General features: G+C 44.1%; 1 protein-coding gene across 1 annotated transcript; it reads right to left on the reverse strand.

Moving 5' to 3' along the window:
- Positions 1 to 223: 223 nt before the first annotated feature.
- Positions 224 to 16,732, reverse strand: LOC141201611 (uncharacterized). Its single transcript, XM_073663614.1, has 2 exons — positions 15,914 to 16,732; positions 224 to 310 (listed from the first exon to the last, which is right to left on the reverse strand). Exons 1-2 carry the CDS (start codon positions 16,730 to 16,732, stop codon positions 224 to 226), a joined length of 906 nt encoding a protein of 301 aa, XP_073519715.1.
- Positions 16,733 to 21,545: the final 4,813 nt, after the last annotated feature.

Raw genomic sequence — 21,545 nt, forward strand, 5'->3', positions numbered from 1 at the left:
TATTATATTTTTACGTGTGTCAGATCGATAAGAACAATATTTCTATTCACAATTTAGACATTGATGCGTTTTCTCTGTTTATTGGACATTGTTATTGTGATGCTCTATACTGAATCTATCATCCATCTCATGCATACATGTTCCTGTCCCTCTATAATCAGTATATCCTCCCACCTTCCGGTGCTATAGTTGATGGCATTTGTGATGTTCGGACCCTGTGATCTCACACCTGTACACTTAATCCCGGTGTTGTGTTCCTATATGGGATAATCCCCTGGCAGCTAACACCGGTGGTCTTCACACAAATGTCCTGCAATAAACAGTTTATATACAGAGGGGGATACGGATATGCATGAATAAGAGTATGAGGTGTAATTCTATCTTATTTTTCACCATCATGGTGTTTTGCATTTCTGGCTTGTTGTGTGACGCTTGTAATGATCACCTTGTCTGGATTTGATCTCGTTGTCTTCAATGTGAACTGTGGCCGGGATTTTCTTCACACCTTTTGCATGTCTAATTGATTTCTCATTTCGTGTCATGTGACTCCATTGTGCTTGTGTATATATAATGACTTCATTGTCCTTTTCTCATCTGCTATAACTAAGGGCACAACCCTAGCGCCAAAAACACATAAGAATTTAACTTTTTTTTTTTTTTTTAAATGATCCAATACATTTTTCTCATATTTTACCTGTTGGAGTGCCGATTTTCTCCTTTTCGTTTTCTTCATATGTCTGTGCTCACCAGCGGGACCGGCACCCTTCAGTGGACTATCTTCACCCTGTTTGGATTCAGCGTTGCAGCTCCCTAACCCTCCCTCCTGTTTCTTCACAATATTTTAACACGTATCCTAGGCCTCGATGTTCCCCATACAAACTTGATGTTAGAATTGTTGAGACGGGAGAAAAAGGTCTGAGGAACGCAGACCGGAACGCTCTGAAATATATAAAGAAGATCTGGTAAAATGTCCATTTTGATCGGACTAATACGACCAAACCAGGACAAGGGTTTCAAGTTATAATTCATTCGATTTTTAACCATTTGTTCAAGGATGGGGGATATAATTTAAAAGATACAGATCATCCAAGTTCCCCAGAATTTGTATATCCAGGTACTTAATTGTGTCTTTCTGACACTTAAAGGGGAAGTTAGAAATGAGTTATTGTGTCAGTTCAGCGTTAAAAGTTATGTTCATGGCTTCTGTTTTAGAGTAGTTGAATTAAAATTGCTTACATGGCTGAGTTATTCAAATTCCTTTATTATAGAGGGAAATGAGATCATTGGGTTTGAAACATAGAGCAACAGGTCATCTGCGTATAGAGCTAGTTTATAGTGATGTGAGTCTATAGTAACTCCACTAATATCTGGATTTGTATGTAATGCTACCGCGAAATGTTCCATCACCAATGTGTATAGGAGAGGTGATAAGGGACACCCTGGTCTCGTCCCCTTTTTAATAGAAAATGTGTCATATAGAAGGCCGTTTACCCTATCGCTTTAGGGTCAGTGTAGAAGGATAGAAGTTTAGGTAACAAGAAAGAGTCCAACCTAATTTGTGGTAGGGTGCTCTTCAAGAAAGTCCAATGCACTGTGTCGAACGCTTTTTTAGCGTAGGCAGAAACAAGGCACATTGGGATCCCCCTGTTTTTTGCATGTGAAATTAACAACATTTTATTTTTATTATCACGAGCTTCTCTGCCCTTAATGAAGCCAACCTGATCGTTGCTGACAATTGAGGGTAGGTAGTGGGAGAGCCGTGTTGTAACCATTTTAGAGAATATTTTGACGTCTACATTATTTAATGATATTGGATGAATATTAGGGCAGGTATTTGGTTCTTTTCCAGGCTTTGATGAAACCGTTATATGAGCCTTAAGTGATTGGGGGGCAAAAGGGGGAGTCTTCTGAGATATTATTGAACACTTAGGCTAAAAATGGTAATAACAGAGGTGCAAACATGTTATAAAATCTATTATTGAATCCATGTGGCCCAGAGCTCTTCCCGATAGGGAATGATTTATTGTCCTCTCCTATCTCTTGTTTAGTGAAAGCTTTGTCTAGTATCTCCTGCTCAGGGGTCTGTAAGGAAGGAACGGCAGTGTCCTTAATATATTTGTCATTTTTAGTTTCAAGAATATTAGGTGGCATGTCGTGGTGTTGTCCATGAATATTATACAGCGAACTATAAAAGAAACTAAATGCTTCCGCTATGTCAATGGGGTTATGAGTTTCTGGCCCGGGTGCCCCTTTTATTTTGGATACGTATGTCCTTTACACGTGTGGATGTAACCTTTTTGCCAATGAGCAACCACATTTATCTGTGAATTCATACGAGAACCTTCACATATGATCTTGATATTTTGTATACGTTTGATCTAGTAAAGACCTTCGCTCCTTTCTTTTTTTCAATCAGATCATTTTTATTTAACAAAACAAAGAATTAACAACATTTCATTTTTTAAATAAACTTTGTGACAAAAAAAAAGAAAAAGAAATAAAAACCAGTAAAGAATACAAGAACCGGTTTACAATGATATAAAACCCAATATCGCTCTATAGTACAATGTTTGGAATAGTAATTTTACATTTGTACATAAATATCTGAATACTTCCTGACGGCTTTTTTTCCCCTATTGAGACATCAAAAGAAAAAGAATATATCTAAGAAGGGGCAATTGTGTGGACTGAGACAATTATTATTTGCTGACACCTTGGGTATAAGGATATAAATTCCTGGTTTACTGTAAGGAAATGGACAAACGGTCCAGGATAGTATTTCTGTGAAGGTTCATTGAGCGTTCCTTTAATATAAGATCCCCTTTCCAAGCATAGATTGTTATTTATCCTGGATTTTAGTTCTGTTATTGTTGGGGGAGAATTGTCTATCCAATGTAGTGCCAACAACTTTCTGGCTTGGAATAATATTCTTGAGCTATCTACTGCCATATGGAAGTCTGGGTCTACGTCCTCTCCCAGGAGTCCTAGGATACAGATTTTAGGTTCCAACTGAAGTTGTATCCCAAATACAGATCATACAAGAGCCATCACCCCCTTCCAGTAGTCGCCAATATTTACACATTCCCACATCATATGCATCAGGTGGGCGTCCTTTTCACCACATCTAGGACATGTGTCATCCGTTTCTATTTAAATTTTAATTGAAATACTTGGATCTATATACCCTATGAATCAGAAGAATTCGGTACAATTTTTGTGACTCTGACAATGAAAGATTCGGTGTCAAATCCAGTATTTCCCCCATTGCTCCTCAGATAACGGACCCACATCCTCCTCCCATTTTCTCTTAACTATCAACATTATCCAAATGTAGGGCCAGTAACTGCCTATAAATAAGGGTTAATAGACCTTTTGTATCCACTGCTTTAGCAATGGTATCTATTGGGTGATGTCCATCAATCAGTATGGCGTTTATTCTAGCACCCCTATCCTCCCACTCACTAATATTATTTAGCTTCTGTAACTCTGGTAAGTTATAGTTGTGCCATAAAGGAGTATAGTTTATGTACTTTTCAATCCCCAGAATATTTTTACCCCTATCCCACACCTTATATATTAACTTTAGTGTACGACATTTTAAGTAATTTTCTCGAGGAGGCCCCATATCTAGTACCGAGAATGGAAGCTTTCACTTGGTTCCTTCGATAAGTAGGTCCCTGAAATTACAAAATATTTGTGAGTACCCCATGAAACTACTTTAGCTCCATTCTAGGGTTAAGCAGGTCTGCGTATACCTGGAGGGAAGCAGATCATTTATGTTGTTTGTCAAGGAGATCAATCCGCTCAAGCAAATGGGCGACTTTAGCTGTTCTCTCCTTTTTTTAGCTTTTTCGTATGTTTTATTATTATACTTCTAAAGACGCATGTGAGTGCTTCCCATTTAAATGGTAAGGCAGTTTCATCATGCTCATATATTTGAAGGAGTCTATAGTCTCAAGAAGGTCTGAGACACAGTCAGTCTTTCAGCAGATTATCATTTAGGTTCCAACATCTGAAGCCTTGGTGGAGTCCGGCATAGTCAGATCTATAATATAACGGGAGATGCGTATCTCTGTCTGAAGCCTTTATAGACTGCGCAAGCGTGACACGCCTGCGTAGTCTGGCTCCAAACAGAAGAACGCATGGAGCCGTTACAGGTAAGAGGAGTGTGTATTGCGCCGGAGATCACGGTATGCGTAGGCACTGAACGCATACCACGATCTCCGGCGCCATACTTACATACTTACCTGACCTCTCTTCGTCAGAGACCGGGGCAGGAGTCAAGGCGTCAGAGTCAGCACATGCGCATAGCGCTATCTGGCGCCATTTACTGAAGACACATTTGCAGTGTGTCTTCAGCAAAATGGCGCTGGACAGCGTGGTATGGGCATGCGTTACTCCGGCGCTGCACTCCTCCCCCGGCCTCCGGCAGAACAGAACACCACAGCGCTAGAGCACAGGGAAGAAAGGTGAGTATAAGTGTTTATTTTTTTGTATGTGTGCAGAGTGAAAGGGATGAGGGGTGCCATACATACCAGGATTGGGGGGCGAGGGGGCCACACATCAGGATTGGGGGATGAGGGGTACCATGCATACCAGGATGAGGGATGGGGTGCCATGCATACCAGGATAGGGATGAGGGGTGCCATGCATACCAGGATGAGGGATGGGGTGCCATGCATACCAGGATAGGGATGAGGAGTACCATACATACCAGGATAGGAATTGGGGGTACCATGCATACCAGGATGAGTAGTGAGGTACCATGCATACCAGGATAGGAATGCGGGGTACCATGCATACCAGGATAGGGATGAGGGGTACCATACATACCAGGATATGAATGCGGGGTATCATGCATACCATGATGAGGGGTACCATGCATACCAGAATAGGGATGAGGGGTACCATGCATACCAGGATTGGGATGAGGGGTACCATGCATACCAGGATTGGGGATTGGGTGCCATGCATACCAGGATGGGGATGAGGGGTGCCATGCATACCAGGATAGGATGGTGGGGACAGGATGGGGGCAGCAGAAATACTAGGAGGGGGGCAGCACATACCAGCATGGGAGACCATATACCAATAAAAATGCTCGCCACCCGGGTATAGAACGGGTTCAATAGCTAGTTACAATATACAGGAGCATGATCTGACCATACGGCAGTTCCTACCTGAGATGTAGGTTGCCATGTAGGCAAGTGACGGCTAATTAAGAAAAGGACTATATAGCTATGCATATTGAGTATGGGAGAATAATAAGTATAATCCTTTACGTCTGGATGTAGTATCCTCCATACATCGACTGGTTGAGACCAAAGCACAATTAGCAAAGCTTTTGTTTGTGGTTTAGATAGGTGACTCCGGCCCAGGAACCCGTCTAAAGAAGGATCCAAGACAAAATTAGAGTCACCTCCAATGATGATAAGGTCCTCCGCAAAATATTTTAGTTTGTTTAAGTATTGACGGCATGTCTTAATTTGGTCACAATTAGGGAGATAGAAGTTTGCCAAAGTCAAAATTTTTAGTAGATGGAGATCTTAACAAACACGTACCTCCCCTCCGTGTCAGACAGTGTTTCTACAATAGTATGCGGCAGTGATCTGTGGCGGCCTATACTCAGCACCTTAGACTTCAAAACTGCATTTTTCTGGGACGCCAAGATGAATAATATCTATTAGGAATCTGAGGTACAGTATATGATCGCCTCTAAAGTGTGACTCCTGAAGAAAGAGAAAATGTACGTGCTGTTTATGCCTATGATAAAACACTTGTGCTCCTTTCTCTGGAACATTAAGTCCTCTGACATTCAATGCGCAAGGTTTGAGTTGTGCCATACTATATGAAAAAAAGGAGGAGGGGGAAGAGAGAAAGATTAAGAGCAAAGAGGAAGTATAGACGGTAGATAGGAACGTCTACCTCTCAGTGTCTAAGAAGTATAGATTATGAATATATCAAAACAGTAGGAAATTGTGAAACAAGCAGATCCCAATGCAAGTCCCTAACTGGGGGTTGTCTTTACAGGCGTAAGTCAAACTTTCAGTTCTAGGATTCCTATTAGGTGGAACCATGGAATATAAAGCAAGTAATGTAATACAGCCTGATATTACAGTAGTATCATGTGAACTCAACTTATATCCTGGTCTAAGATCTTTTATGAACTTAGACATTCTATATAGTAGAAGAGTGGCAGCTAACGCTCTATTTAGATATATCTAATTATATGCTTAAAGAAATAAGTAAGCATCTGCAAACTGTCTCTCATCAGGAAAGACAAGATTTATTTCAGGAGCTCATATGATTGGCAGGTTCCTTTCCCATCTGGCTGCATCACCATCAAGTTCCTGACCCATTGAACACCTTCTGCGACGTGCTGGAACTCTCTGTGGCAATGGTGGAGCAGGTGGCCAGTCAGATATATGGAATGTCCAGGGCATCACAGAAAGGTCTCATGTTGCTTGGATCTTTGAAAATATACAGCTGGAATGGGTACCCCCAGGAGTTCATCAGGCCATTTTCCCGGATGGCATCAAGTAGTGGTTTCAATACCCTTCTTTTAGCAAGTGTCATTCAGGATAGATATGTGAGCAATTATATGCGTTTTCCATTGAAATCACCAGGACCCAACTCCCCTGCTTTCCTCACAATGGCCTCTTTTACTTTGAAAAAAAGTATGCGACAGATTATGTCTCTTGGACGCTCAGGATCTGGGCCATGATTGCCTATTGTACGGTGCGCCCTGTCAATCTCCTTATCAATAGGATCACTAAGGATATTATTGAATAATGTCCATAGTGTTGACATTGTGGGGGTCGTGATGACATTCCACTCGTCCTCCAGTCACTCCAAATTCAAACTATGAGCATGGGTCAACCATTCAAAGAATGAGTCAGACAACAAGCTGGTTCAAGCTCAGAGCATGCTCAGAAGGCTACTACAGACAACGTCCTCAGCAATGTTCTGCCTTTATTTTTTTACATGCACAAATCTAAATACACTACATAATGGGGAGGGGATAGGGGTTGTCCGGAGCGGGGTAAGCCATGAAAGTCCAGTGTCTGGCCACTCCTGATTGGTCCACATCTCCTTATCTCAGTCTCTGGGCAGATATTGCAGCCGTCAGCTTATAATCTTGTTTCGTTTCTCTGAAATAAGTCTTGGCAACACTGGAACTGTCTTAGTTTAAGTTTCGATTTGAGTAATATATAGCAAGGAAAGCTTATTGTTATATGACACAAAATGGTGGTTAGTACATTAGCAAAAAAGCGTATAAAAGTTACAAAAGTATAAAAGTTACAAATATATATATTCTCTTTTACCCCGACATTCCCCCCTAAACACTAAGCTTTCCCTTGCTTCGGGGCCTTTGAGACTGTCCATGTGTGGGGAGAGGGGAGGTGGATTTCTTCACCCAATCATCTTAGAAGCTGCCCCCTTATGGGACGCCCCCAGACAATCGAGCCCTATCCTGGGTGACACATGGAGTTCTCCCAACTATCCCTAAACTAAATCTCTCAATTGAACTTTAGCATGGGGGGGTCTGGTCAGGCTTGTTCAAAAAAATGTATTTCTCCATATCTTCTCTTGATTCAGAAAGGTCCCGGAGGTTGGGACAGCATTGGTTATATTTTCCTGTATAAGGGGACTATGCAGCACAGGACCACCAGGCCCAATACTAATAGACCTCCCATTACTAGACAAACTTGTTGGAGGAATCCCTTGAGCCCTCCCAACCAACTTGAGAAAAAGGAGGTATCTACCCCTATGTGGTAGCTGTCCACCCTGGGACAGACAGTAAGCATATGGAAAGGATATAGAAAAAGGTAGTCATCTTTTATAGACTCGTTCTGTCTCTCTTGCAGTGGGAGGCGTGAATCCAGGTGCTCTTGCCCTCAAGCTTCAGAGCCGTCGGGGTGGTGAGAAGCACAGTGTACGGTCCCTCGAACTGCGGCTGGAGGCAGTCTTTCCGGACAAACTTCTTCACATACACTAGATCGCCTGGGATGAAATCATGTACTGCATCACCTGTAGATTCTGGGAGAGAAGCAGATACTGGAGAGCGGGTGTTAGTCAATTCTCTAGACAAGGCAATCACAAATTTTACCACTCTATCATGTGTTTCAGACAACTCTTGGGGCCTAATCTCTCCTATCTTGGGTGGGGTCCCAAACAAAATTTTATAGGGAGTCAGCCCATGTTTGGCCTGAGGAGTGTGTGTGATATGATACAATACTATAGGGAGTAGGTCGGGCCAGGGGAGGGGATGATCTTAGGTCATTTTCAAGAGCTGGGTCTTGAGTGTGGAATTCATTCTCTCCACTTTGCCTGAACTGGCAGGATGGTATGGAGTGTGGAGGCCCAAATCTGTTCCCAACATGTTCCAGAGTTCTTCGTAGATATTTGCTGTGAAAGCTGGTCCTTGGTCCGATTCTATGACTTGGGGAACTCCAAATCTGCAGGCAATTTCGGTGATCAGTTTCTTGGCTGTGACTTTAGCAGTCATGTTGACAACCGGGTAGGCCTCGGGCCAGGCTGAGAACATATCCACGGCTACCAAAACGTACTCCTATTTTCCTGCTTTAGGCATTTGGATATGGTCGACTTGTATTCTCTGCCAAGGGTAGTCTGGTTTAGCCAGGTGTTGGAGAGGGACCCGTGCCGTACACGTTGGGTTGCAGGTAGCGCAGACAGAGCAGGATTTTGAGTACGCAGTCACAGTGGAAGAGATTCCGGGTGCAAAGTACAGTTTCTTGATACATGCCAAGGCTTGATTCTTTCCTCTGTGTATAGGCCCGTGAGCCCATGCTGCCACAGCTGAGTACATGCGTCTAGGCAAGCAAGGCTTCCCATCCACTTGGTAAAGAGTCGAGTTGACCTTTGAATCTTTGCGACCTGCCAGCACGGCTCCTGCCGATTTCCATTGCTTGACTTCTTCAGTGGGGGGTCTTCCTTTGTTCCTCACACAATTTTTCTTCAGGCATCTTGACCCCCCTGGATTCCACTCGTGTCTCCGCTGGACTTGTATGGTCTTCCGCCGGCTGTTCTTTGGCTCTTGCTCTAGTGAGCGCCACAGCTACGGTTTGCAGGGTCTCCCCCATCTCTTCTTCCTTTTCCTGCCACTTTGATGACACATTCTCCACTGCCACAGTCTTGGCTGCTTGGTCAGCTAGGTGGTTGCCCCTGGCTTCTCTGGATTCTAGTCTTCCATGAGCCTTGACCTTCATAACAGCAACCTGAATGGGTAGTTCCAGGGCCTTCATTAGGGCCTTAATCCATGAGGCATGTTTCACTGGTGTACCTGCAGCTGTGATGAATCCTCTAGACTTTCACAAGAGTCCAGAATCATTGCAAATTCCATGTCCATACCTGGAATCGGTATATATATATATTCGCCTTTGTTCCTGCTGCCAGGTGGCAGGCCTCTGTGAGAGCCACAAGTTCAGCTTCTTGTGCAGACATGTATGGTGGTAGAGCTTCAGCCTTGAGGACTGTTAGGTCCGTTGTGACAGCATATCCCGTGTGGAACTTCCCTTGAGGGTCTGCGAGCGGATGTGCCACCATATTCTCTGGAGCAGAAGTCTCTTCCTGCAAAATTTTTATACAATCATGAGGTTCCACCAATGGACCTTCACCCTCTTCACCTTCCCCCCTAGAAGGTGGAAGCAAAGTGGCAAGGTTGATAGTCAGACATCTGGTAAATGTTATATTGGAGGGCAACAATAGGGAACACTGCAGCCGCAGGTGTCTTTGGTTGGTTAGATGTTTCGGAGATGTTTGTTGCAGAACAGCTGAGAGATCATGGCCGGCCTTGTATAACTAGATCATGTCCAAGGACGATATCAGCTGACTTGTCAAGGAGGATGTGAGCAGCGTGGACCGCCTTAAGGCACGTGGGGGCAGTTCGGGCGACAGGGTCCAGGCGGGCTGAGTAGTAGCCCAAAGGCCGATACTTATGATCATAGCGTTGTGCTAGAACTCCAGAGGCATGACCTTCCGATTCCGAGACAAAAAGGTGAAATGGCTGAGTATAGTCTGGTAAGCCCAAGGCCGGGGCAGAGACAACAGCCTGTTTAAGGCGGTCAAAACATAGTCTGTGTTGATGAGAAACACGTGGATCTTCAGCATGAAACCAAACTGAGCCTTCATTTTTGAGACAGTCGTACAGAGGTTGCATGAGCTTTGAGACATCAGGGATCCATTGCCTGCAGTAAGTGATGAGACCAAGGAAAGTCTGCATAGCGGAATAGGTAATTGGGAAGGTGATATCCATGATGGCTTGTTTTCTTTCTTCAGTCAGATGTCTAGCACTTTGTGATATACAATGTCCGAGGAAAATGACCTTGGGCAGACACCATTGGACTTTGCCTTTCGAGACTTTACAGTTAGCTGAGTGAAGAAACCAGAGAAGGGATGCTGACATCTCTGGCAAATTTTCTTCAGTGCCACAGAGTAAAAGATCATCCACATACTGTAGAGAGGTGACCTGAGGGTTCTCTTGAACCCATGGCTCCAGAATAGACTTCATAGAATGAGTGAATTGGTTAGGAGAGTTCTGGGCTCTTTGCAGAGTCCTGGTCCATGTAAGCTGTGCTCCTTGAAAGGTGAAGGCAGAAAGAAACCACGAATCTTCATGTAAGGGTATACTGAAGAAGGCGTTGGCCAGATCTAACACCGTAAACAAGGTGGCCGTTGGAGGCACCTGAGACAAGAGGGTGTTTGGGTTGGGTACCACTGGAGTTTCTAAAATGGTAGCTGCATTGACCGCTCTGAGATCCTGAACCAACCGGTATCTTGGAGGCTCTCCCGGAACGGTTTTCTTTTTTACAGGAAAGAGGGGTGTATTGCATGGAGATACACATCTGACAAGGACTCCTGATTCCAGGAGGGAAGCGACTTGGGTACTCAAGCTTTGTTCTTGTGCAGCCTTGAGGGGGTATTGTGGCAACCGTGGGTACCTGTGTCCAGGCTTGAGGTGTACTCGGACCGGGGGAACCTGCAGGAGGCCGACGTCCTCTGGCCCACTGGACCACAGAGAGTGAGGGAATTGTGAGGTATTAAGAAGAGTGTGAGGTTGTATGGTCATCATCATGAGAGGGAAGGCTTTAAGAACACAGCGGTCTTCAGTCTCTTGTTCGGAATGAGGGTCCCGCAAAAGAAGCTCCATACCATGGTTTCCGAAGGTAATTGTTGCCTTCATCCGCTCTAAGAGATCGGCTCCCAACAGGTTGACAGGGCAAGTTTCAGAGACCAAGAATCTTGTGAGTACTCCGGTGAACGGTCCTGCAGACACAGGGACTGTGAGTGGAGAAGAAATATGTTGGCCTCTACCCCAACACAGGTGAGGGTATCCGGTGATAGGGATACAGAAGGAGGGAGCTGTGCAGAGGAAATGACAGATGTGGCCGCCCCAGTGTCCACCAGGAACTCCAGTGGTTGATGGTCCATGGTTGTGTGGACCGTCACGGAACGACCGGTCATGGTACTGTCTGCGGGTTGGACAGTCTCTGAGGATGTGGTCAAGGCTACCACACTCCCAACACAACATTCGTCCTTCAGAATCACGAGATGGTCTTTTGTTTCTGGATGGTCCCCTGTCATCTCTTCTGTCTTGTCTTCTATATGTGGGAGGAGTATCATCACCTGTGCCTTTAACCATTACCCACTTGATTCCATGTTGGTTGCCAGGGGGTGGGTAGCTTTCTTGAGCTTGATATACCATGGCAGGAGCGGTTTTCTTCTTTGGCTTAGTATCTTTTTCCATTTTTAGCATTGATTTTTGGAAAGCTTTAACGAAGTCCACCGCGTCGTTGAAAGAAGAAGAACGAATCTCGGGCCGTACTCTCAGGACTTCATCTCTGAGAGCGTCTTGTAGGCCATCTACTAGGGCCTGAACCAACAGGGCGGCCTGCGTCTTGACGTGAGGACTGTATCCGAGATCCTTAAAATGCATGCTGAGTCTTGCAGAATATCTTTCCACTGATTCATCAGGGTCTTGTTGAATATCTTGTACAGACCCAGCTTGATCTGACAAGCGATCCTGAGCCCAGACTTTTAACTGTTTCATGTATTCTAGGCCGGATTCATACGTACTAAGGGATCCTGCTTTTGTGGAATCCATGGCCTTTTGAAAGCTCTCCGTTTTCGGCTAAGTGAGCCTGGCATTCTGCAGCCAGAGTAGAACCAGCAGCAAGGGAAATTTTGCGAGCCAATCCTCCAACATGGCTCATACAGGTGTTTGCAGGGTTGACTATGGCCCCCACCCGATGTGTAAGGATGTCACCATAGCCTATTGACAGAGTGACAGGGCGTCCTGATGGGTCTACTAGGTTCCGGGAGCGGCAGGGGTCCCAGACTTCTGAGGGGCTGGGGGGGTGGTGCTCTTTCAGCAGTTGCTTGGAGCAAGGGCCGGAGTACGGGTAATGGATATGGGGTGGAGGATGCCATAGGAAACGTATGGGGTAAAGGAAGGGGGGGGGGGGCTGGAGTATCTTGAGCCCATCCCTCATCTGGCTCCGTATCGTCTTGAGTAACAGTATGTTGGCGGAGGGAGAGCAGTCTGGCCTGAAATTCTGGGGGGGTTGAGGAGGATATCCCCAGGGTTGTGGGTGACTCCCATAGGAAACAGGGGAAGCGTCTCAGCATCGTGGACTGGAGCAGAGGGTGTCACATTAGTTTCAGATGGGTGCTCTGGGACTGCGGGCTTTTCCACCTGTGCTGGTGGCTGGTAATATGCACCGGACGGATCTAGTAGTGGATATAGGCCGGATTGGGGCTTTCCGGGCCTCCCACAACAAGTAAGAGGTGTAACAAGATGGCCGTGGGAGGGAGGAGTTAGAGTGGGGGTGGGATTATTCTTGGGGGCAGGCTGGGCATCGTGCCATGGGCGGCCCGCCCAGAGTGGGTTTTGCTCTCCACACACCCGACACGTCCACCCTTCCGGTGATTTGGCGTCGGCGCCATTATAGGGTGGTGACTGAGGGCTCAGTGTAGTGACAGGCATCAAAGGTGCAACGGCCATTTTGGGGGCACATAACAAATCACATTCTGCAGCTTTCATGTATCCGAACAAAGGCTCGGCATTCTCTGTTCCCCCCTGCACCATCTACTCTAAGATGTGCTTGAGTCTGGTGCAAAAATCCTCACCCAACTTTCCCAACTTCTGTGTAATACATTCTTTCTACACTGAAAACTAAAGCCTGCCTGTACTGGATAAGCTTATCATATTATACAAATTCCTAACATTCTTCTTGCCTTCTTGCCTTCCCGTAACTCCACTAATTGGCTTAACTCCTACAGCAGCATTCCGCAACTTACGAGATCTTTCAAATTTGAATATACACAACATTTTCTTATAGAATGCAATGATCTGTCGCGACTCAGATCACTGGTGCAGTCCACAGGTCGCCACTCCTCAGTGTAGAGCACACCTCAATACACTGATGAGATAGAGAGACACCTCAATCTAACTCCTTTCCTAGCCTTGAATGGCGACTTTACAGTGCGACTCACCACGGCACCCTGACTACAGGTCACCACCCGTCAGTGTAGAGACACCTCAATACACTGATGAGATAGAGAGACACCTCAATCTAACTCCTTTCCTAGCCTTGAATGGCGACTTTACAGTGCGACTCACCACGGCACCCTGACTACAGGTCACCACCCGTCAGTGTAGAGACACCTCAATACACTGATGAGATAGAGAGACACCTCAATCTATCTCCTTTCCTACCACGGCACCACCCGACAGTGTAGAGACACCTCAATACACTGTTTCTTAACCTTGACTTTACAGCAGTCTCTGTGTTAGACGAAGAGCACTCCTCAATTCGTCACAGATTCTGACAGCACAACACCTCCTTACACTACAATTCAGGAATGCTTTGAAACCTCGACTATCAGTTACGGGAAGCAGCTATCTAAGAAAAGTACAGTGACCGGGGGAGGAGGAGGTGGTGTGCACACGAGCACGCGCAGGCATGCGACGTCACTCGTTTTAACACTTGCTGGTTCAGGACGTGGTGCGGGACGCCTGAGGTCTCATCACTCGACCGATCACCCACCCAGATTCAACCTGACAACCCAACAGGAACCGCTGCGGCTGACACACAGGCAAGTGAGACATATAAAATACATCTCAACTTACCGTGTTCGATGGAGGTTGATCAGGCCTCAAATTCAGCCACCGCGGTCACCACCAGGGAAATCAGCGATATGGGTCCGGGAGGGCGGCGTACCGCTAGCCACGCCGCACGTTGAGCGCCATTTGTGGGGGTCGTGATGACATTCCACTCGTCCTCCAGTCACTCCAAATTCAAACTATGAGCATGGGTCAACCATTCAAAGAATGAGTCAGACAACAAGCTGGTTCAAGCTCAGAGCATGCTCAGAAGGCTACTACAGACAACGTCCTCAGCAATGTTCTGCCTTTATTTTTTTACATGCACAAATCTAAATACACTACATAATGGGGAGGGGATAGGGGTTGTCCGGAGCGGGGTAAGCCATGAAAGTCCAGTGTCTGGCCACTCCTGATTGGTCCACATCTCCTTATCTCAGTCTCTGGGCAGATATTGCAGCCGTCAGCTTATAATCTTGTTTCGTTTCTCTGAAATAAGTCTTGGCAACACTGGAACTGTCTTAGTTTAAGTTTCGATTTGAGTAATATATAGCAAGGAAAGCTTATTGTTATATGACACAAAATGGTGGTTAGTACATTAGCAAAAAAGCGTATAAAAGTTACAAAAGTTACAAATATATATATTCTCTTTTACCCCGACAACATGATTGCTTGTGCATTGATGCTTTCAGGTATACCCCTTATCCAGATATTATTGTGATTTTCTTGATCATCAACCATATTAAACAGATGGTTTATTTACTGCCTGTGAAGATCCAGTGTTAGTTTCTGAGCATTATGATGGCCTCTAACTTGGACGACATTATCCTCTAATCTCTGTACCTTGTCAGTAAGCTGTGACAGGACAGACGTGAGGGGACGTATTTCAGTATTGTATGTGGTCTCCAGCCTCTGAATATATTGCTCCATATCTTCTTTAGTAGGGATAGACGCAATCTGATATACAAATAAGTTATGTTGTTCCCCATATCAGAATAACCTGTGGCTGGGGGGTAAATGTCCCTGTGAAGCAAGCACTGCTCAGTATGTGCTTTGGTGAGCGTACAGGGAGATTTGTGGAGCTGTTTTCTTGTGAGGCTTACATTAAGAGAGAAGCTGGTGCAGGACATACAGCCTGGAGCTGTCTGGCATCATGAGGGTTAAGACAGCTTCTTTTTCCATGCTGAGGTGAGGCAGTAATAGCTCTGAAGCAAGAAGATAAGACCTTCCATAAGAAATGCTGCATACCAGACATGCTGCCAGAGGTGGAGGACCTCAGATTAACCTCTGATCTTGTCTTTCTTTCCCATATCGGACAGCATGTTTGAGGCTGTAAATTGCTTATAATTCCCCCAGGAACACGGTCTGAAGAGAATGCTTTCAGTGTGTGCGTTCTCTTGGTGCTATGTCCAGGCCATGTCCTTCCTGTTGATGTACAATACGTCTGAAGGTGGCATTGATTGGGAGCAGGATTGGGAGATGTAACAATCTTGTCTGATCCTTACGGAAACGCGATGGAAACGGCGCCAGAACAGGAAGTGCGTATGTGTGTTTTTATTTTAACAAGGCCAAACATAAGGAATGAGAAGGAGTTGTCCTAATAGTGGACAACCCCTTTATGAAAATACAATTTTTGGTTAAAAATGAAAAAGGCTTCTCTCCTGTGAGACTTCACTGAAGCTTGTAAAGAGTTGATTTCCATGTAAAACATTTCCCACATTAAGAACATGAAAATGGCTCCTCGTCTGTGTGAGTTCTCTGGTGACTAAGAAGTGATGATTTTTTCACAAAACATTTCCCACATTCTGAACAGGAAAAAGGTTTCTCCCCTGTGTGAGTTCTCTTGTGCTTAACCAAATCTGATTTATCTTTAAAACATTTCCCACATTCTGAACAGGAAAAAGGTTTCTCCCCTGTGTGAGTTCTCTGGTGCTTAACAAAATCTGATTTATATTTAAAACATTTCCCACATTCTGAACAGGAAAAAGGTTTCTCCCCTGTGTGAGTTCTCTGGTGCTTAACCAAATCTGATTTCTGGATAAAACATTTTCCACATTCTGAACAGGAAAAAGGCTTCTCCCCTGTGTGAGTTCTGTTGTGCTTAACCAAAACTGAGTTATCTTTAAAACATTTCCCACATTCTGAACAGCAAAAAGGCTTCTCCCCTGTGTGAGTTCTCTGGTGCTTAACCAAATCTGATTTCTGGTTAAAACATTTCCCACATTCTGAACAGGAAAAAGGCTTTTCCCCTGTGTGAGTTCTCTGGTGATTAACCAAATCTGATTTCTGGTTAAAACATTTCCCATATTCTGAACAGGAAAAAGGCTTCTGCCCTGTGTGAATTCTCTCGTGCTTAACCAAATCTGATTTCCAGCTAAAACATTTTCCAAATTCTGAACAGGAAAAAGGCTTCTCATGTGTGTGAGTTCTCTGGTGATTAACCAAATCTGATTTCTGGTTAAAGCATTTCCCACATTCTGAACAGGAAAAAGGCTTCTCCCCAGTGTGAGTTCTCTTGTGCTTAACCAAACCTGATTTCCGGCTACAACATTTTCCACATTCTGAACAGGAAAAAGGCTTCTCCCCTGTGTGAGTTCTCTGGTGCATAACCAAAGCTGATTTAAGGTTAAAACATTTCCCACATTCTGGACATGAAAAAGGCTTCTCCCCTGTGTGGGTTCTCTTGTGGCTATCAAGAATCATTTTACGATTAAAACATTTCCCACATTCTGAACATTAAAAAGGCTTCTCCCCTGTGTAAGTTCTTTGGTGATTAACAAGATCCAATTTCTGGTTAAAACATTTCCCACATTCTGAACAGGAAAAAGGCTTCTCCCCTGTGTGAGTTCTCTTGTGCTTAACCAAATCTGATTTCCGGCTAAAACATTTTCCACATTTTGAACAGGAAAAAGGCTTCTCCGCTGTGTGAGTTATCTGATGTCTGATTAAACTTGATTTCTCTGTAAAACACTTTCCACTTTCTGAACAAGAAAATGGCTTCTCCTCTGTGTGACTTCTCTGGTGATTAACAAGATTTGATTTCTGGTTAAAAAATTTCCCACAGTTGAAACCAAAAAATCTATTCTCTGCTGTGTGAATGCTTTGATATTTAAGAAAAGACTTTTCGAGGGAAAAACTATTTCCATATTCTGAACATGAAAATGGCTTCTTTGCTTTAGGAGCAATTTGTTTTTTAATGCTTATTTTGTGACTTTGATTTTCCTTAGTAGTCGGTAATGAATCAGAAGACAGGACCTGGTTCAAATGAGCAGATGACCGATCTTTGCTGTGAAGAGATGATGGTATATCTGGAGTAATGGCATTCACTTCAATTGTATCCTGTGGGATCTCAAGATCATCAGAATTAAAAATTGAAGATGTCAGCTGTCCCTCTGATCTCCTGGTACAGTCATCTGCCAAGAATAAAACCAATTATTATTTATGAATAACATATCCTTAAAATTTATATTGTTGAATATTTCTACTTAAACTCTATGTAAAAATGTACATTATGTAATAGTATCATTATTTACCAAGAAAACATCACAGAAAAAATCAGCCTTACCAACACCAAATCAGATAACAAATGCATTAGCATTTTAGTGTTGGTTGGGTGTACTGGGGTGTCTATACATGTGGGGTGCACTTATATAGTGCTGGGCAGTCTTGCTACCCAGTATGGACATCATCAGTATCCTAAGCCAGACACTGTGCATCAAACCTGCCTGTGTGACTGGCGTCCTATGCAAGCTTCATCTGTGTGCATCTTTAATACTAGGCAACCATCCTCTCCATGAATTGGTACGATTATTGGTGTAAGTAAGGCTGTATTTTTTTCTGTGATTTTTTTTTAATTTTGCCTTATGTTAGCCGTCATTATTCACCAAGACAATAACAGTTCACAGTCTAATAGAAAACCTCATAGTATGAACCAGTGGATCGTAGTGTCCAACTGTTTGTTAATTCTGCCTCCCTAATATGGAATAAAAAGCCACCAAACAATGTTATGTAGGGGAAAATAATATCAATAAAAACTTCTACTCATCTCACAAAAAACAAGTCCCCACTCAGGTCCATCATCTGTCAATGGAAAACCAGAGGTTTCCACATTATTAGTGGCTCAAAGGCTTTTGAAAAGCAGCATGGCTTCCATAACCCAATCCAGCAATATCCGCTCCCCCAAAGTCAGATCTCCCCCTCGCTTCTGAGCCTTGCAGTGCGCCCAAAACACATTCAGCATCCATGTATTTAGCATTACTATAGTGAGAAGAACCCACTTAATTGATGGTGTGTGTCTCCTGGAGCACAATCTGGGCATAATGTGTTGGGTAATGAAACTATATATTTGCAATTTTCACTCTCCAACATCCACTGCGTGCTAATATCCAGAAAGTGAGTCAAAGTAGTCACTACTCCTATAGATTATATCACTGAGGGTTATAATTTCCAAAATGGAGTCACTTTATGGGGATTTCTACTGCTCTGGTTTTCTGTTAGTACGTCATATTAAGGTTTCTGTAAATGGTGGGTCCCATCTCCTCTGGGATCTGCTCCTGCAACGTCTGCTTCTCTCACCAGGAGCCGCCTTATTCATCCTGCAGGCGGCACAGGTTATGGAAGAGACATAGGAACCAGAAGCTCTGGGTGGCACAGGTTCTGACCAGCCACTAAGATTAGGGTTGCTGGGACCAGTAGTACCATCCAGTCTGGCAGTATGGGTGTGTGTGCTGTCCAGCTGGAGTAATCTGCTCCCTGCTTCAGCCAACTGGAGAGCACCGCACCCTACTAAAGCTGGAAGCATATTGCTGGAAGCTGCCAGATACAGCCTTGTTCTCCTCTGGTTCAGTCCTCTGTGCTCAGCTCCCGGCTTGTGTATTTGTTTCCTGTTGTGACCTCGGCCCGTTTACTGATTACTTTTGTGTGATTTTGTATTTTCTCTGACCCCCTGGTTCTGACCCGGCTATCTGACTATTCTTCTTGCCATCTCACACCACAGAACATTAGATAACACTGTGGCCCAAGCTTAGGGGGTCTCTGTCTAAGTCCAAATCCATGTAGAGGGGTTAAAGGATGATGAGCAAGGCAAACCCTGGGATCTGGAAAATGGAGTAGATAGCGCCAAGCCTGTTTGTGGTAGCCATCTTTTGAGCTGCCAGGTGACAACGAATAGTGTCCACAATATATTGTGTCTGCCAACTATCCCAGCAACATCTACATTCAAATAGCTAAATGGCGCTTCTTCCCTTTTTAACCTGTCATGTGCCAGACAGTAGTGTACGATCGTATATAGGGGATTGTCAGATTCAAGAGAAGATGGAATATAATTTGTAAGGTTCATTTGTTTCCTATTATCCTTTGTGAAGAATTCCAAAGTTATCACCATATAAAGTGACACACGTCAGATTTGAAAAATGGGCCCAGATAGGAACACAAAACTGGCTGCAGGAAGGGGTTAAATCAGAGTATTTTGGGCACTAACTACTATAGTCAAAACTGTGAGTATAGACCATAACACATCTACTGAAATGATCAAACTCAACAGTCTTCATCAGTAAGTAGTGAGTAACTAGTGGTGAAACCTCTCTGTGGTAATTGGAGTATGGGGCTCGGTGGCTCTTGGCAATCTAAACTATCGTAAGGGACAATATTTTCTGTCAGATGAGTTTCAAGAAAAAATATTAGACATTGAAAGAGAACTTTTTATAATAGTGCAGAGATGAGGCATCTTATATTTAGCTTAGAGATATATCATGGCGCAGGTGTAATGTTTTTTTTTGTTTAGTTTATCACAATCCTGTTTGAAGTTAGTCAGTTTTAAAATAAATTGAAAACTCAGGATAAAGGGAAACTCTGTTGTTATTGTACAGAAATTCACACTTGGCCCTCACTGCACATTTAATGTTGTAGATCATAAATGTGAAGTTTGGCCAGAAAGACTGGACCTGGTCTTGTAGGAACCATATGAGCACATTCAGCAGCACAGAAGGGAGAGAAGGTAGATTCATCCAATAAGATATCAGGGTTCTAGGAAGCCAATAGATCATTACCCTCCGCTTTCTCTTACAGGCTCATCATAATATTTTTTTCAAGTGATTTTCTGGTTTTGTGGTTTACAGATCTGGGCAGGTAACGTCTCCTAATCACAGTGAGTAGGTGGATCCTTCAGGTTGTAAGTTCTATGGAAAAGGGTTTCAATGCCCAATATCATTTGAACAGTTTTGGGTGGAAGAGAATGTTGTGGTCTAGAGGCAAAATGGTGATCACACGATTGTGATACGGCCGGACTACACCACTGATAAAGCAGCCACAGCCGGTGACTGAGAAGAATCTGTGACTTCTCTGCATTTAGTGGTCACTACTCACCTGGGTAGTCATATGTAGGAATCTCCTCTTTACACCGCTCATCACCCCTCACATATGTCTCTGTAGTATTAATATGGGTCAGATCTTCACCCTGAAACAAATATTGTAAAAGTCACAGACAGATGGAGAAGTCACATCTATGATCAACTCTAATCCGGCCATTTCCACCGTTCTCATTACACAAGTATAAAACATATAATACTGGAGGATAAAACAAAACTGAGCACAAGACCTTCACAGCCATCTACACATCATAGGGAAGATCTCATGACACCTTCTCTCCATCTACCTGATGATCCTGAGGACCACTGGGATCTTCTTGCTTACAGTCCTGTGGAAGAAGAGGACGAGGACATCTCTCTGGTGTTGTCCTCTTACTGGATAGATCTGGAGGAAACACATACAGGGACTGAATTCATTCTTTACATACAGATAATTATAGGCCGTGTGTATTTAGTCCTGTCCATTACCTGGTGATGTGAGGGGCTGAGGATCCTCCATCATGACGTCTTTGTACTAATCTTTGTGTCCTTCTAAATACTCCCACTCCTCCATGGAGAAATAGACAGCGACATCCTGACACCTTATAGGAACCTGACACATACAATGATATCGTCATCCCCCGATCCCTTCATAGCGTTACTGTATAATGTCCAAGGATTCCCAGCATTGTCACCTCTCCAGTCAGCAGCTCAATCATCTTGTAGGTGAGTTCTAGGATCTTCTGGTCATTGATGTCCTCATGTATGAAGGGGTGAGATGGAGGTCCTGTGATTGAACTCAGGGGTCTTTCCCATCCCTCAGACACAGGGTCCTGACAGCGCCCACTAGAGGTCTTCTTCACTACTGTGTAATCCTGGTTATGGAGAGACACATTAATAAATCTCACTCCAGACATTTCCAGAGTCCTCACCTCTCCAGTTCTGTCCATCTGTTATTCCCATAGATAAGAATGATGTAATGTGACGTCATCAGAATCTCTCACCTCTCCAGTGAGACGGAAGAGGATCTCTAGGGTGAGGTGTAATATCCTCTCTGCCATCTTGTCTCTATCCAT

The sequence above is a fragment of the Phyllobates terribilis genome, unplaced genomic scaffold (genome assembly GCF_046119375.1).
Source record: "Phyllobates terribilis strain yellow unplaced genomic scaffold, ASM4611937v1 Scaffold_120__1_contigs__length_5212024, whole genome shotgun sequence".
Lineage (NCBI taxonomy): Eukaryota > Metazoa > Chordata > Amphibia > Anura > Dendrobatidae > Phyllobates > Phyllobates terribilis.